General features: G+C 45.5%; 1 protein-coding gene across 1 annotated transcript in view; it reads right to left on the reverse strand.

Annotated features, from left to right (window-relative positions):
- The window catches only part of ankrd29 (ankyrin repeat domain 29), a 90,664-nt gene that overhangs the window by 17,703 nt on the left and 54,814 nt on the right, over positions 1-18,147 (reverse strand). The window contains exons 7-8 of the mRNA XM_078216984.1: positions 8,462-8,560; positions 3,406-3,501 (exon numbers count right to left, since the gene is read on the reverse strand). Of these exons, the coding sequence (XP_078073110.1) occupies positions 3,406-3,501; positions 8,462-8,560 (195 nt within the window). The remainder of the gene's footprint in view (positions 1-3,405; positions 3,502-8,461; positions 8,561-18,147) is intronic.

The raw sequence follows: 18,147 nt of genomic DNA on the forward strand, positions 1-18,147 counted from the left end.
ATGACTTGCCAATTTTTAAACTCAATGCTCCGGCCGATGAAGGCAAGCATAGAACATAGAACATAGAACAGTACAGCACAGAACAGGCCCTTCGGCCCACGATGTTGTGCCGAGCTTTATCTGAAACCAAGATCAAGCTATCCCACTCCCTATCATCCTGGTGTGCTCCATGTGCCTATCCAATAACCGCTTAAATGTTTCTAAAGTGTCTGACTCCACTATCACTGCAGGCAGTCCATTCCACACCCCAACCACACCACACCCCAACCACTCTCTGCGTAAAGAACCTACCTCTGATATCCGTCCTGTATCTGTATCAAGAAGGCATGCCATATGCCTTCTTGACTACCTTTTCCACCTGCATTGCCACTTTCAGTGACCTGTGTACCTGTACACCCAGATCCCTTTGCCTATCAATACTCTTAAGGGTTCTGCCATTTACTGTGTATTTCCTATCTGTATTAGACCTTCCAAAATGCATTACCTCACATTTGTCCGGATTAAACTCCATCTGCCATCTCTCCGTCCAAGTCTTCAACCGATCTATATCCTGCTGTATCCTTTGAAATGAAGGCCAAATTGCACGTGCCTTCCCTATTACCTGCTGAACTTGCATGCTAGCTTTTTGTGATTTATAGAAGCAGGAGGTGACCACTTGGCCCTTCGAGCCTGCTCCAACATTTATAACGATCATGGCTGATCATCCAACTCAATAGCCTAATCCTGCTCTCTCCCCATAACCTTTGATCTCATTTGCCCCAAGTGCTACATCCAGCCGCCTCTTGAATGCATTCAATATTTTGGCATCAACTACTTCACCACTCTTTGGGTGAAGAAATATCTCCTCACCTCCATCCTAAATGGTCTACCCCGAATGCTCAGACTGTGACCCCTGGTTCTGGACTCCTCCACCATTGGGAATATCCTCCCTGCATCTACTCTGTCTAGTCCTGTTAGAATTTTATAAGTCTATGAGATCCCCCCTCATTCATCTGAAGGCCAGCAAAACAGTCCTAACCTAGTCAATTCCACCATCCCCGGAATCAGCCTGGTAATCCTTCCCTGCACTCCCTCGAGAGCAAGAACATCCTGCCTCAGAAAAGGAGACCAAAGCTGCACACACTACTCTCGGTGTGGCCTCACCAAGGCCCTGTATAATTGCAACAACACATCCCTGCTCCTATACTCAAAACCTCTCGAGTGAAGGCCAACATACCATTTGCCGCCTTTACCACCTGCTGTACCTGCATGTTTACCTTCAGTGACTGGTGTACAAATACACCCAGGTCCCACTGCACACTCTCCTCTCCCAATTTACTGCCATTCAGGTAGTAATTTGCCACCTTGTTTTTGCTTCCAAATTGAATAATCTCACACTTATCCAAATTATACTGCATCTGCCATTGATTGGCCCACTCACCCAACCTGTCCCAGATCATTCTGAAGGATCTCTGCATCCACGTCACAGTTCACTCTTCCACCCAACTTGGTATCATCTACAACTTTGAGATGTTACATTTCGTTCCCTCATCCAAATCATTAACATATATTATGAATAGCTGAGCTCCCAGCACCGATCCCTGTGGCACCCCACTAGTTACTGCCTGCCAATTTGAAAAGCACCCATTAATTCTTACTCTTTGTTTCCTCTCTGCCAACCAGTTTTCTATCCATCTCAATACACTTCCCCAATCCCATGCGCTTTAATCTATGCAACTGGACACCCAGATCCCTCTGAACTGCAGCTTTCTGCGGCCTTTCATCTTGGCACAGTGGATGGCACTGCTGCATCACAGCACTAGGGATCTGGGTTCAATTCCGGCCTCCGGTGACTCTGTGTGGAGTTTGCATGTTCTCCCGGTGTCTGCGTGGGTTTCCTCCAGGTGCTCTGGTTTCCTCCCACACTCCAAAGGTGTGAAGGATATGTTGATTGGCCATGCTAAATTGCCCCTTAGTACCTCGGTTGAACCTGCCTCCAACACATTTCCAGGCAATGCATTCCAGACCGAACACACATCGTGTGAAAACATTTTTTCTCACCTCACATTCCTGCTCCTATTTTCTATGTTTCTGTTTTGTGATCCAGAGAATGTGGGTTCAAATTCCATCATGACCATCTGAGAATTCATTTGAGATCTTTAAACTAATACATTTTAGGGAAAGAAACCAGTTAATCTTACCTGGCCTGACCTATACATAACTCTGAACACACACTTCAAGACTGACTTTTAACTGCTCTTTGAAGTGACCTAGTAAACCACTCAGCTGTATCAAAACTGCACTAAGAAGATTCACTATTAACTTCTCTGGGCAACTAGAATGGGGCAAAAATGGGAGCCAGGTCCCAACAATAATATAGAAAGCCGTGAATAGAGATTTCAATATAGTGTACTTTTGAAGGGACTCTGAGGGACAGGATCTACCAACATTTGGATGGACAAGGTCTGATTAGGCATAGTCAACACGGCTTTGAGCATGGGAAGTCATGTCTGACGAATCAGAGGTAACCAAGAGGATGAATTAAGATAGGGCAGTAGATGTTGTTTATATGGACTTTACTAAGGCCTTTGACACGGTCCTGCATGGCAGACTAGTCTGGAAGGTTAGGTCACATGGGATCCAGGAAGAACTAGATAATTAGATTCAAAATTGGGTCAATGGTAGGAAGCAGAGGGTCAAAGGTTGTTTCTCGGACTGGAGGCCTGTGACTAGTGGTGTGCCTCAGGGGTCGGTGTTGGGGCCCTTGTTATTCATTATTTATGTAAATAATTTGGATGTAAATATACAAAGCATGGTTAGTAAGTTTGCGGATGTTACTAAATTAGGAGGTATCGTTGATGGCGAAGAAGATTATGAAAAATGACTGGGGAACCTTTATCACTTAGGGAAATGGGCCGAGGATTGGCAAATGGATTTCAATACAGATAAGTGTGAGGTGCTGCATTTTGGAAAGTAAAACCAGGATAGGACTTGCACAGTGAATGGTAGAGCCCTGGGGAGTGTTGAGGAACAGAGGGACCTAGGAGTACAATTACAAAGCCATCAGTTTATCCCTCTCTCTACTTTGGAAAGACACCATGATTTTGAATATTTCTATCCAATCTCTCAACCTTCTCCAAGGATAACAGTCTCAACATCTATCAACAATCTATCCATGTGCATTAAGTGCACATTCCTGGAACATTTCTTGTGATTTTTGTTCCTGCACACTCTAATACTTTCACATTCTTCCTTAACTGGAACTGCCTAGAACGAGATGCAGTACTCCAGTTGAGGCTGAACTAGTGTTTATACAGGTTTTTCATTACTTGCATCCCATTCCTGATTCAGACAGTGTTATCTTCGATTTATGACTTGGGGTTGTTTCTCAAATCAATATTGACATAAAAATAATTTACTTTTTACCTCAAGAATTCCCAGTGAAGGAGAATATGTCAATAACTCTCGAACAACTTCCGTAAAACCTTTGTATGCAGCTTTGAATAAAGGTGTCGAGCCATCCTTTTGAAAGAGTAATAATTGTGGATTAACATGGGATTTCTGGTTTGTTAACTTAAAGGTTTTCATAATCAGAAATGTTCATTTTATGCATTTTGCAACAATCCAAGTTGCAAATTTTTTATATGTGGAAGAGATTCCAGTTTATGTTAATTCATCTTTATGACTTGTTCAAGTGATAAAATATTTTCATGCGTAAGACCAGAAGACATAGGAGTAGTAGTAGATCATTCGGTCTACTGGATCTGCTCTGCCATTAATTGAGATCATGACTGATCTGATATAATAATCCTCGACTCCATTTTCTCACCTCATCCCCATAGTTGTTGAATCCCTTTATCTCGGCCTTGAACATATTTAACCACCCAGCCTCTACAGCTCTCTGTAAAGAATTCCACAGGTTTACTACCCTCTAAGAGATGAAATTCCTCCTCGTCTGTCTTAAATGGATGACTCCTTACTCTGAGATTATGGCCTCTGGTCCTAGACTCTCCCACAAGGGGAAACAATCTCTCAGCATCTACCCTGACAAGTCTCCAAGAATCCTATATGTTTCAATAAGGTTGCCTTTTGTTCTTCTGAATTCCAACCTACTCTATCTCTCCTCATAAGAAAATCCTTCCACACCTGGGATCAACCTCGTGAACCTACTCTGGACTGCCTCCAATGCTAGTATATCTTTCCTTAGATATGGGGACCAAAACTGTTCACGGCATTCCAGATGCAATCTAACCAGTGCCTTGTATAGTTTTAACAAAACTTCCCTATTTTTATACTTCTTTCCCTTTGGAATAAAGGCCAACATTCCATTTGCCTTCCCTATGACCTGCTGAACATGCAACTTTTTGTGATTAATGCACAAGATCCCAAAACCCTTGTGTGGTAGCTTTTTCCATTCAAGTATTATTCAGATCCATTATTCTTACCAAAGTGCACAACTTCACATTTTCCTACATGAAATGTAATTTCATAAATGCCATTTTTATTGAACCCCTGTTATGGTTCTGATTTAATTTATCATATTTATGACTTGTTCAAGTGTTAAATATTTTCATGCATAAGACCAGAAGATGCCAGAGTGGGCCTACTATTACTGTTGATGATGGGGGTCTATGATTCCCAAATTGATCATAGAATCCTACAGTGCAGAAAGAGGCCATTCGGCCCATCGAATCTGCACCACCACTATCCCACCCAGGCCCTATCCCCATATCCCTACATATTTACCCATGAATCCCTCTAACCTATGCATCCCGGGACACTAAGGGGCAATTTAGAATGGCCAATCAACCTAGCCCGCACATCTTTGATACAGGCTGCATGCGGGTCCTCATATGACCATAAAGACGGGGGCAGAACTCTTGTATCTGGGACTAACTCCTGTGGTGGGGGTGGGAATGGGCAGTGTTTCTCGCTGTGGAGGCCAGTAGGAAAACAGTCCATGGGTGCGATTTTACAAGAAAAATACGAATTGACCAGCTAGCATGAACAAATGAAAGTTTCAGATCCGTTTTCTGGGCGAGTCTTTACTCCGAGTCTTATGGACATAGACTGTGAAAAAATAGGCTAGACCATTTCCAGCCACTAAAAGCAATGGGTGGGGCTTAAGTCACCAGCCAGCTTGCTCTAGCAGCAGAGGAAGCTACTGCGCATGTGCAGACCTTTGTGGCGAGAGATCTGTCAGGTCTCTGCTGCTGCAGCTGGCCTCAATGAACTCCAACATCCCCAGCTATCAAGGGGGTCCATGGCCTATCGTGAGCCCCACACCACCCAGAAATATTGTCCCCGCATCGAAAGGAGCGCTCAGACCTCATTTGATGGCACAGAGGTACTCGTTGGTAAGGCTGAAGGCAGTGGTCGCAAAGGGACTCGGGCTACAGTCAGACGCCAGGTATAGGAAAGGGATCTTTCCAACGGGTGCACCAAGACTGTCAGGACGGAAGCAGTCATGAGGGAACTCGGACGGCAACTGACAGGAAGAGGAGTGGAGCACATTCAACGAGGGAGCTAGAAGTGCACGGAGAGCGACAAAAGCACAAAGTGGCTACAGAATGTGAAGGCGAGAAACAGATAGAAGCAGGAGGAGTTTATTTGGCCCTTTGAGCCTGCACCGCCATTCATTCTGATCATCAAAAGCAATATTCTGATCCCTTTAGCCCCAAGAGCTATATCTAATTTCTTCTTGAAATCACACAATGTTTTGGCCTCAACTCCCACCAAAGGAACCAGAAAAGGGCAGGCCAGTTCAGGGCAATGGAGCCTTTTAATGAAGATATGGAGAGCTGGATGCTATACATGGAGCGTCTCAACCCTTATTTAAAAACAAATAAGGTAGAGGAGGAACTCGCAGTCGCAGTGTTCTAAAGCACTATCGGGACTGAAACGAACGCGAAGTTAAGGAGCCTCATACAACCATAGAAATCTGCGGAGTGTCCGTTAGCCGAGTTGTGTGAATCACTAAAGAATCATTGTGTCCCAAAGCCATTTGAGAGCAGAACGGTTCTTGTTTTTGAGCAAATGCAATTGGAAGGTGAATGCATTGCGCAATTTGTGGCTGTGTTGAAGAGTCAAGTGGAGCACTGTGAATTTGGTGCCTTCCGACAGGATGCTTTGAGGGACCATATGGCGTGTGGGCTTCGCGATGAAGTGATGCAATGGAAACTGCTGATACAAAATGTCTAGATTTAAAGTGGCTTTTGCGATAGTTGCCTTTATGGAACTGGCTACAAAATATGCAACGCAACTGGGTGTCGGTGCCCGAGTACACAAAGTAGCCGAAGAGTAACAATGTGGTGTTCACCATAGAATGCCGCCACTGGCAAGTCAGGCCACAAGGAATCCGCATGTTGGACTCACGAAGTCCAATGTTGCTGTAAGCGGGTAGGTCACATTGCTCGGAATTGTAAAGCGTGAGGAAAAGGGGAATTAGAGATGAACCTGAAGACTAAGCACAAAATACATACCACCAGCCAAAAAGGGACAAAGAGCCCACCGGATCTGCCGAGGAGGCAGAAGAACCCAAATTGACAGACTTTTGCTTGAACATTTTATCAGTTAGAGGAGCAGCCAATAGATTCTGGGTTCTTCCAAAGGTGGAAGGGAAGGTAATCAAAATGGAAGTTGATACGGGGGCAGTGGTATCACTGATCCCGGGACTCAGTATACAAAGACAAGTTTAAACTCTGCTGTTGAAGTCTTCAGAAATCACCACCTAGAGTCATACAGTGCAGAAAAGGCCCTTCAGCACAGCACACTAATCCCATTTTCATGCACCTGCCCCATATCCTTTTGAATATTATGATACTTCAAGTGCTCGTCCAAATATTTTTAAAGGTTGTAAGGTTTCTGGCTGCAACTACCTTCCCAGGCAGTGAATTCCAGATTCCCACAAACCTCTGAGTGAAAAGTTTTTTTCTCAAATCCCCTCTGAATCTCCTGCTCCTTACCCTAAAACTATGCCCTTTTGTGATTGGCTCCTCAACGAAGGGGAACAGCTGCTCCTTACTCAGTGTTCACACCCATCACAATCTTATACACCTCTAAATCTAGCACTCTGTGCAGACCAGTACCTACATCCTTTGATCGAGGATTGGCAGGAGGGAAAGTTTTGAAGATGGACTTATCTCAAGCATATCTTCAATGGGAGTTGTAAGGGTCCCAACCAACTCTGACAATCACAACTCATCGGAGGCTTTTCCATTATAAGCATTTTCCCTTTGGTATTACGTCGGTGCCAGCCATTTTCCAAAGGGCAATGGACCAAATTCAGTGTGGGTTACCTGGGGTCCATTGTTACTTGGACAACATTTTTGTTATGGGCTCCACTGAAGAGGAGCATTTGAAGACCCTCAGGAGGTTGCAGGGACATGCCTGAAAGTTAAGAAAGAGAAGTGCGATTTCTTTAAGGATTCGATTGAATACCTGGAACATGTTATTGATAGTGAGGGACTTCGAGGCGCCCAAGAAAATGGAGGCTATCATGAAAGCTCCCAGACCAGAGAATTTATCGCAGTTACGATCAGTCCTGGGAATGGTAAATTATTACGGCAGATTTGTCCACTGTACTGAAACCCTTACACCGCCTGCTGGGTAAAGGCCAACAACCATGGAGATGGACCCAGGGGTGTTAAGGGGCTTACCGGCAGGTAAAACATGCCTTACAAATGTCTGAGGTGTTGAAACACTTTGATCTAAAGTTGCCATTGCAGTTGAAATGTAATTCCTCACCTTATGGGGCTGGCACTGTATTGTCACATGCATTGTCCATAGGAGAAACATAGAAATTAGAAGCAGGAGTAGGCCATTCAGCCCTTCGAGCCTGTTGCACCATTCATTTTGATCATGGCTGATCATTGAATTCAATATCCTGATCTCCTCCCCCTCCCTCTTCCTCCCACATCCCTTGATCCCTTTAGCCCCAAGAGCTATATCTAATTTCTTCTTGAAGTTAGACAGCAGCTAACCACTCTTACAAAAGTCCAGCAAGCTTTTTTTAACTTTAATGTTTGTTTTATTTAAACCCGCAGCTGCATCTAAGAATTACCTTGTATGCCTTAATGGCCCCCACCCTGTTCTCAAATTCACCTTTGAAATAGAGCAGGCAAGTGAAGTCCCATTCCTTGGCAAACTAGTTGAGAAATCTGACAGGCGGTTCTCTAACATGGTTTAAATTCTAAACAATGTTTGGCAATTAACTGTCAGTCACCATCAACTGGCACATTCTCCATGGCAATGTCTCTACCAATCAGAGTATACTTGCCAACCAATCAGCAAACTCCTCTTATGTGCTATAAATTGTTGTTCCCTTTATATTTGGCATGCTTCAAATTGAATTCAAGACAAAAAGCTTTGACAAAGTCTCTTTTTCAGCAATAGTCAAATTCTGCCCTAGCAAACAACTATTAATAGGTTTCCACTGAACTGATATAAATTGAATGCAAGCTTTCACAAAGAGAGATCTGACCTTCCGAGGAGTATCTGAATTAGCTCCCTGCTGGAGAAGCAGCTTAACAATACCACTGTGTCCCATCTGTGCAGCTATCCACAATGGAGTTGTTAGATCCTAAACAAAACAAATAGAGATTTTAGGACAGGCTTTGTCAATTTAAGAGGTTTTTGTAAGGGAGATGAGAGAAGCAGAGTGGTTTAGAGAGGGAATTCTAAGGCTTAGGGCTATGACATTTACCAATTATGGGGTTAAGGAAACTGAAAATGGACAACAGGCCGGAATTGGAGGATTATCGAGTATTTCATAGAATCCCTACAATGCAGAAGGAGGCCATTTGGCCCATAAAGTCTGCACCAACAACACTCCCACCCACCTACCCCATAAACCCCACATATTTCCCCCACTAATCCCCCTGACACTAGGGCCAATTTAGCATGGCCAATTAGCCTAACCCACCCATCTTTGGACTGTGGGAAGAAACTGGAGCACCCGGAGGAAACCCAGGCACACATGGGGAAAATGTGCAAACTCCACACAGTGACCTGAGGTCAAAATTGAACTCTGGTCCCTGGTGCTGTGAGGCAGCAGTGCCACTGTGCCGCCCACACTTGGAGGATTGTAGGGCTGGAGTAGGTTATAGAGTTTTAAAGTTTATTTATTAGTAACACAAGTAGGCTTAAATTAACACTGCAATGAAGTTACTGTGCAAATCCCCGAGTCGCCACACTTCAGCACCTGTTCGAATATATTGAAGGAGAATTTAGCATGGCCAATGCACCTAACCAGCACGTCCTTCGGACTGTCAACTTTGTTTTCATTAACTTTTTATTTGACATTTGAGGAGGTCACGGATAAGTTTACAGTCCATCTTGAGGTCACGAATGAACCAGACATGGCCAGGAAATTATAAAGCCAGCTGGCAGGCAGACTTCCTGGTCCCATTCCGGGTGTCAGCCATTTTGACCAAGACGGTTAAGGGTCACCATCTCCTTCAGGCGGAAGGCAATGAAGGCTTGTAACAGACAATTGTAAAAGGGATTTTCCTGTCGGCTGTCTCTTTTTTTATTCATACATGGGCATTGCTGGCTGGGCCAATATTTATTGCCCATCCCTAGTTGCCCTTGGAGGGCAGTTGAGAGTCAACCACATTGTTGTGGCTCTGGAGTCACACATGTAGGCCAGACCACGTAAGGACGGCAGATTTCCTTCCCTAAAGGACATTAGTGAACCAGATGGGTTTTTCCGACAGCTGACAATGGTTTCATGGTCATCTGTAGATTCTTAATTCCAGATATTTTTTATTGTATTCAAATTCCATCACCTACCTTGGCGGGATTCGAACCCGGGTCCCCAGAACATTAGCTGGGTGCCTGGATTAATAGTCTAGTGATAATACCACAAGGCCATCACCTCCCCAGACAGCATTTATTAGTGTCACAAGTAGGCTTACATTAACACTGCAATGAAGTTACTGTGAAAATCCCCTAGTCGTCACACTCGGGCACTTCAGGTACACTGAGGGAGAATTTAGCATGGCCAATGCACCTAACCAGCATGCCTTTGGAGCTGTGGGAGGAAACCGGAACACCTGGAGGAAACCCATGCAGTCACAGGGAGTACATGCAGACTTGGCACAGACAGTGGCCCAAGCCGGGCATCCAACACAGGTCCGTGGCGCTGTGAGGCAGTAGTGCTAACCAATGTGTCACCATGCCACCCCATGGAGTACTGGATGACGAAGGGTACTCTGTCCGCCATGTCCCCTGTTTTGTCTTCTGAGGAGATCGGTGTGGTTTTTCACTGTGTTTCAGGAAGGACAGGGAGGGAGGCAAGAGAGGGGGGGGAGTGGCACTGTTGATCAGGGATAGTGTCACGGCTGTAGAGAAGGTGGACGCCGTGGAGGGACTGACTACGGAATCTCTGTGGGTGGAGGTTAGGAATAGGAAGGGGTCGGTAACTTTGCTGGGTGTTTTCTATAGGCCGCCCAATAGTAACAGAGATGTTGAGGAGCAGATGGGGAAACAGATCCTGGAGAGATGTAGGAATAACAGAGTTGTCGTGATGGGAGATTTTAATTTCCCAAACATAGATTGGAATATCCCTAGGGCTAGGGGTTTGGATGGAGAGGAGTTTGTTAGGTGTGTCCAGTAGAGTTTCCTGACACAGTATGTGGATAAGCCTACTAGAGGAGAGGCTGTTCTTGATCTGGTGCTGGCTAATGAACCTGGACAGGTGGAGGATCTCTCGGTGGGTGAACATCTTGGGGATAGCGATCATAATTCTATCTCCTTCACGATAGCATTGGAAAGAGATAGGGTCAGGCAGGCTAGGAAAGTGTTTCTCTGGAGTAAAGGGAAATACAGTGTCATCAGGGAGGAAATTAGACGGGTAAATTGGAAGGAGGCATTCTTGGGGAAAAGTACCGAAGGAAAGTGGAGGATTTTCAAGGAATGTTTGTCTGGAGCTCTGCATGACAACGTTCCGATGAGACAGGGGGGTGTTGGTAGGGTACGGGAACCGTGGTGCACGAAGGTTGTGATGAACCTGGTAAATAAGAAAAGAGAGGCGTACAGAAGGTTCAGAGAGCTAGGAGGTGTTAAGGATTTAGAGGAGTATACGCGATGTAGGAAGGAGCTTAAGAAGGAAATTAGGAGAGCGAGAAGGGGTCATGAGAAGACCTTGGCGGGTAAGATTAAGGAGAATCCCAAGGCTTTCTACAAATATGTCAAGAGTAAAAGGATGAGATGTGAAGGCATAGGACCCTTAAAAGGTGAAGGGGGAAAAGTTTGTGCGGAACCGTTAGAAATGGCGGAGGTGCTTAATGAATACTTTACCTCGGTATTCACGGTGGAAAGGGATCTGGGTGGTTGTACTGCTGGATTGCGGAGGACAGAAAGGATCGAGCATGTGGACATAAAGAAAGAGGATGTGTTGGAACTATTGAATGGCATCAAGGTTGGTAAGTCGCCGGGACCGGATGGGATGTACCCCAGGTTACTGTGGGAGGCGAGGGAGGAGATTGCGGAGCCTTTGGCGATGATCTTTGCATCGTCGATGGAGACGGGAGAGGTTCCGGAGGATTGGAGGATTGCGGATGTGGTCCCTATATTCAAGAAAGGGAACAGGGACAGCCCGGGAAATTACCGACCGGTGAGTCTAACCTCAGTGGTTGGTAAGTTGATGGAGAGGATCCTGAGAGACAGGATTTATGATCATCTAGAGAAGTTTAGTATGATCAAAAGTAGTCAGCACGGCTTTGTCAGGGGCAGGTCGTGCCTTACGAGCCTGGTTGAGTTCTTTGAAAATGTGACCAAGCACATTGACGAAGGAAGAGCGGTGGATGTGGTCTATATGGACTTCAGCAAAGCGTTCGATAAGGTCCCCCATGCAAGACTTCTTGAGAAAGTGAGAGGGCATGGGATCCAAGGGGCTGTTGCCTTGTGGATCCAGAACTGGCTTGCCTGCAGAAGGCAGAGAGTGGCTGTGGAGGGGTCTTTCTCTGCATGGAGGTCAGTGACCAGTGGAGTGCCCCAGGGATCTGTTCTGGGACCCTTGCTGTTTGTCATTTTCATAAATGACCTGGATGAGGAAGTGGAGGGATGGGTTGGTAAGTTTGCTGACGACACCAAGGTAGGTGGTGTTGTGGATAGTTTGGAGGGATGTCAGAAGTTGCAGCGAGACATAGATAGAATGCAAGACTGGGCGGAGAAGTGGCAGATGGACTTCAACCCGGATAAGTGTGTGGTGATCCATTTTGGCAGATCCAATGGGATGGAGCAGCAGTATAAAATGAAGGGTACCATTCTTAGCAGTGTAGAGGATCAGAAGGACCTTGGGGTCCGGGTCCATAGGACTCTTAAATCGGCCTCGCAGGTGGAGGATGCGGTCAAGAAGGCGTATGGCGTACTAGCCTTCATTAATCGAGGGATTGAGTTTAGGAGTCGGGAGATAATGCTGCAGCTTTATAGGACCCTGGTTAGACCCCACTTGGAGTACTGCGCGCAGTTCTGGTCACCTCATTACAGGAAAGATGTTGAAGCCATTGAAAGGGTGCAGAGGAGATTTACAAGGATGTTGCCTGGATTGGGGGGCATGCCTTATGAGGATAGGTTGAGGGAGCTTGGTCTCTTCTCCCTGGAGAGACGAAGGATGAGAGGTGACCTGATAGAGGTTTACAAGATGTTGAGGGGTCTGGATAGGGTGGACTCTCAGAGGCTATTTCCAAGGGCTGAAATGGTTGCTACGAGAGGACACAGGTTTAAGGTGCTGGGGGGTAGGTACAGGGGGGATGTCAGGGGTAAGTTTTTCACTCAGAGGGTGGTGGGTGAGTGGAATCGGCTGACGTCGGTGGTGGTGGAGGCAAACTCGTTGGGGTCTTTTAAGAGACTTCTGGATGAGTACATGGGATTTAATGGGATTGAGGGCTATAGATAGGCCTAGAGGTGGGGATGTGATCGGCGCAACTTGTGGGCCGAAGGGCCTGTTTGTGCTGTGACTTTCTATGTTCTATGTTCTATGTTCCCTTCGTCGTCCAGTACTTCCCTGGAGTGGAGAAGCTACAACATCTCCGGAGCCTTCAATATGTCATCGATGAAGACGAACATCTCGCTAAGACCATCCCTACACCCCCACTACTTGCCTTCAAACAACCACACAGCCTCAGACCACTGTGCGCAACAAACTACCCAGCCTTCAGGAGAACAGTGACCACAACACCACACAACCCTGCCACAGCAACCTCTGCAAGACGTGCCGGATCATCGACACGGATGCCATCATCTCACGTGAGAGCATCGTCCGCCAGGTATACGGTACATATTCTTGCAACTCGGCCAACATTGTCTACCTGATACGCTGCAGGAAAGGATGTCCCGAGGCATGGTACATTGGTGAACCATGCAGACGCTACGACAACGGATGAATGGACACTGCTCAACAATCACCAGGCAGGAATGTTCCTTTCCAGTCAGGGAACACTTCAGCAGTCAAGGGCATTCAGCCTCTGATCTCCGGATAAGCGTTCTCCAAGGCGGCCTTCACGACACACAACGCAGAATCGCTGAGCAGAAACTGATAGCCAGGTTCCACACACATGAGGACGACCTCAGCTGGGATTCATGTCACACTATCTGTAACCCCCACGATTTGCCTGGGTTTGCAAAATCTCACTCTGTCCTGGCTGGAACAATATCCACCTCTTTAACCTGTGCTTAACCCTCTCTCCACTCACATTGTCTGCACCTGTAAAGACTTGATTACCTGTTCAGACTCGCATTCCAACCATTATCTTGTAATTGAATTTGTGTCTATATATGTCCTGTTTGTGAACCAAATCCTGCACTCACCTGATGAAGGGGTAATGCTCCGAAAGCTCATGCTACCAAATAAGCCTGTTGGACTTTAACCTGGTATTTTGAGACTACTTACTGTGCCTACCCCAGTCCAACGCCGGCAACTCCACATCATAGGAATGGGTTAATAGACCTTCCAATTAAGTCCTAATTTAATGTCAATTATCCAATAGAAGTCATCAATATGTAAAGGGGTGGCACTGTGGATTGGGAAGAATTGTATGTGAAGTTGAATCAAAGAAATAAAGGTAGTTTGTGAAGAAGCAAAACTTGTGTCTCCTTTACTGAACTGCAACTGAGAGGCTCAAATACCACTCTTCGTTGGTAGTGTAGGGAGTGAATGTTTTTTGTGGGAGGGTTGCAAATCAAGTGGGATGCTTTGTCCGAGATGGTGTTGAGCTTGAATGTTGCCCTTGGTGAGCTGCCTTCAAGAACTGCTGCAATCCATATGGTGTAGGTAAAGTGCTGTTATGAAGGGAGTTCTAAGATTTTGACAGTAAAGGAATGGCAATATAGTTCAAAATAAGGATGGTGTGTAGCTTGGAACTTGCTGAACATAAGAACAAGGAGCAGAAGTAAGCCATCTGACCTCAAGCCTGTTCTGCCAGATAATAAGATCATGGTTGATCTGATAGTAACCTCAAACTTACATACCATCTACCCCCAATAACCTATTACCCTCTGTTTTTAAACCAAGAACCTATCCATCTCTGCCTTAAAATATTCATACTGTGCTTCCATCACCTTTTCTGGATGAGAGTTTGTGATCTTAGTGTACCTTTAAGAAATGTGTTTTTTTAAGTCAGGTTCTCTGCAGCTTTCAAAGCCTCAACCTATTTCATTGTTGCTGAGTTGTAGGTAGGAGTCCTTTTATTGCTCCTTCAGTGGTTTAAATGGGGTTTTGTTTATTTTTATTCTGGGATCTTTTATGACCCTGCATTGTAAGGAGGAAGACTGGGTGGCAGGTCATGTTTTGGACAATTTGTTTTCTGAGTGAATTTAAGGTTTAATTTTCTGTTTGGCTGGCTGCAGTTTGAGTTTAGAAGGGACATCAAGCTGAAAAGAAGTGTTTCTCTCTCTTTGGTTTTGGAAATTCTGCTGGTTAGCTGAAAGCAAGGCTTCTTGTCTTCCTGGAGTGGAAAATCTGCTGTTGGTGGTTAAGAACACCTGGTGTTCTGGGAAGCTGTTCAGGGTGTACCCAGAGGGCTGCGAGAAGTTACAAGGCTGAGAAGTCAGGGTTTCAATTCTCCAACCAAAGGACTCAGTTCCAGTATCATGTGAGCATTAGTCTTTGCTGTGTTAAACCTCTGGAAAGAGTTTTGTCTGTGGGAAGTTTTGTTTGATTAGAACATTTTAGATATGTTAATTAAGGATTATACACTCATGGTGTTTTTTTTGTAATTGATAAGTTATGGCTAATTTTCTTTCTATATATGTTAACTGTATTCTTAAACAAACCATTTGATAAAAGCTCCCTAGTGGGTCATTTGGATCATACCAGAATTGAAATATCTCTTGCTCACCCTAGCCAAATTCAAAGTGTAAAAGTTATGATCCAGGTGGGCTTCATAAAACACTCTGGAGTTTCTGACCTGAATTATAACAAGTTCCAAAGACTCATAACCCTCAGAGAAAGGGCGGCCCCTTATTTTTAAACAAATGCACCTAGTTCTAGGTTCTCTTACAAGAAGAAACTTCCTCTCAACATCCTGTCAAGACCCCTCAGGATCTTATGTTTCAGTCAAGTCGCCTCTTACTCTTCTAGCCTAGCCTGTCCAACCTTTCCTCACAAGACAACCCACCTATTCCAGGGATGAGTCAGATATACCTTCTCTAAACTGCTATCCAATGCATTTATATCCTTAAATAAGGTGACCAATACTTTAACCGTACTGCATCTGTGGTTGTACTGGTGCTCTGTGTAACTGAAGCATAACCTCCCTACTTTTGTGCTTCTTCCCCAAGCAATAAATGAGAACATTAGCTTTCCTAATTATTTGTTGAACCTGCATATTAACCTTGTGCAATTCATGCACTAGGACACCCAGATCCATCTGCATCTCAGGGCTCTGCAATCTCTCACCAATCTAGATGATAAGCTTCTCTCTCATTTTCCCTGCCAAAATGGACAATTTTGTAATTTTACAAATTATGCTCTAATTGCTAGATCTTTACTTACTCACTTGACTTAGGTCTCCTTGTGTCTTCATCACAATTTATTTTCCAACCTATCTTTGTGTCATCAGCAAATATGGAAACCATCCCATCCATCCATCCCTTTACCTAAGTCAATTATATTAATTGTAAACAGTTGGGTCCCACCACGGGCGATGGTGGCATAGTGGTAATATCAGTAATCCAGAAGCCTGGATAATCCTTTGGGGCATGGGTTCAAATCCCACCATGGCAGCTGGTGGAATTTTAATTTGTCAGTAACAAATCCAGAATTGAAAGCTAGTCTCAGTAATAGTGACCATGAAATTATCACTGTCACAAACACCCATCTGGTTCCCCAATGCCCTTTAGGGAAAGAATACTGCCATCCTTCCCTGGTCTGGCCTACAAGTGACTCCAGATTCCCAACATTGTAGTTGAATTTTAACTGCCCTCAGAAATAACTTGTCAAGCCATTCTCTTCAAGGGCATTTAGGGTTCAACCATACTGCTGTGGGTCTGGAGTCACTTGTCACAGGGAAAGATGCCAGAATTATTTCCCTAATGGGTATTTAGGGATGGACACCAAATGCTGGCCTTGCCACTGACACCGACTTCCCATGAAAGAATGAAAATAACTGATCCCTGTGGCACACTACTCATATTGCCAACCTGCAAATCACAGAATTGTTACAACTTCTTGTTTTGTTGTAGCTTCACGCATCCAAGCAAGAGTGGAGAGTATTCTATCAGACCCTAGATTTGTGCCTTGTAAGATGGTGCAAAGATTTGGGGAATCAGGAGGTGAGTTGCTCTCTACAGAATTTCCAGCTTCTGACCTGTTTTTGTAACCGCAGTATTTATATGCCTAGTCCAGTTCAGTTTTTGGTCAATGGTAATCTTCAGGATGTTGATCGTGGAGAATTCAGTAATGGTGCTGCCATTAAATGTCAAAGGGAGATGGTTAGATTCTCTCGTTGGCGAATCTCATTGCCGGGCACATGTGGCATGAATGTTACATGCCACTTATCACCCCAAGCCTGAATGTTGTCCAGGTCTTGCTGTATATAGACACAGACTGCTTCAGTATCTGAAGTCGAAAATGGTTGTCCAAACATCCCCATTATGATAGAGGAAAGGTCATTGATGAAGCAGCTGAAGATGGTTGGGCCTAGGACCCTGTGGAACTCCTGCAGCAATGTCCTGGGACTGAGATGACTGACCATTCACAACCACAATCATTTCCTTTGTGCCAGGTATGACTCCAACAGGTGGAGAGTTTCCCCCATGATTTGCATTGACTGTAGTTTTGCCAAGGTTCCTTAGTGCCACAATCAATCAAATGCTGCCTTGATAGCAAGGGCAGTCTCTCTTAGCTCAACTCTGGAATTCGGCTCTTTTCTCCATGTTGGACCAAGGCTGTAATGAGGTCAGAAGCTGAGTGGCCTGGCAGAACTCAAACTAATCATCAGTGAGCAAGTTTTGGCTGAGTGCTTGATGGTGCTGTCAATTACGCCTTCCATTACTTTGGGCCCGATTTTACCATTGCGTCATGCCCGAAAACAGGCGTGAAAACTTGGTAAAGGGGAGCATGAGGCTATTAGCGCGATCCGTGCCCACGTCCGCGCAGATGCCCACTTTACCAAGGCCTGAAAATGGCCGTGATCCGAACTGCGCCCGAAACGGGCGCAACGGCAATTTAAATGTATTTGCATTTAAATTGAATCAATGGGCTGCCTGCCCAACTTTATCAGCATTTCCCCCTTTACCATCGCCCGTCCAGATTCAGCGCGAAACAGACACGCTCGGCAAAAGTCTGTTTCGGGTGCTCCAGCTTCTGAAGAGGTACGTTCAGAGCTTCCAATGGCTCTCTAACTCAGATTGGTGGTGGTGGGGGGGGAGGAAGGCAGGCCAGATCATTCTCTGGTGGGAGAGAGGGAGGAGGAGGGAGGCCCGATCGTTCTCTGGTGGGGAGGGGAGGAGGAGGGAGGCCCAATTATTCTCTGGTGGGGAGGAGGGAGGCCAGATGGTTTTCTGGTGGGCACGGGGAGAGGAGGAAGGCCAGATCGCGCTCTCATGGGAGGGGTGGGCGAGGAGGGAGGCGGGTCTGATGTATCTCTGGGCGGGGGTGGGGGGGAGGCCCGATCATTCTCTGGTGGGGGAGGAGGGAGGCCAGATGGATCTCTAGTGGTGGTG

The sequence above is a fragment of the Mustelus asterias genome, chromosome 7 (assembly GCF_964213995.1).
Source record: "Mustelus asterias chromosome 7, sMusAst1.hap1.1, whole genome shotgun sequence".
NCBI lineage: Eukaryota > Metazoa > Chordata > Chondrichthyes > Carcharhiniformes > Triakidae > Mustelus > Mustelus asterias.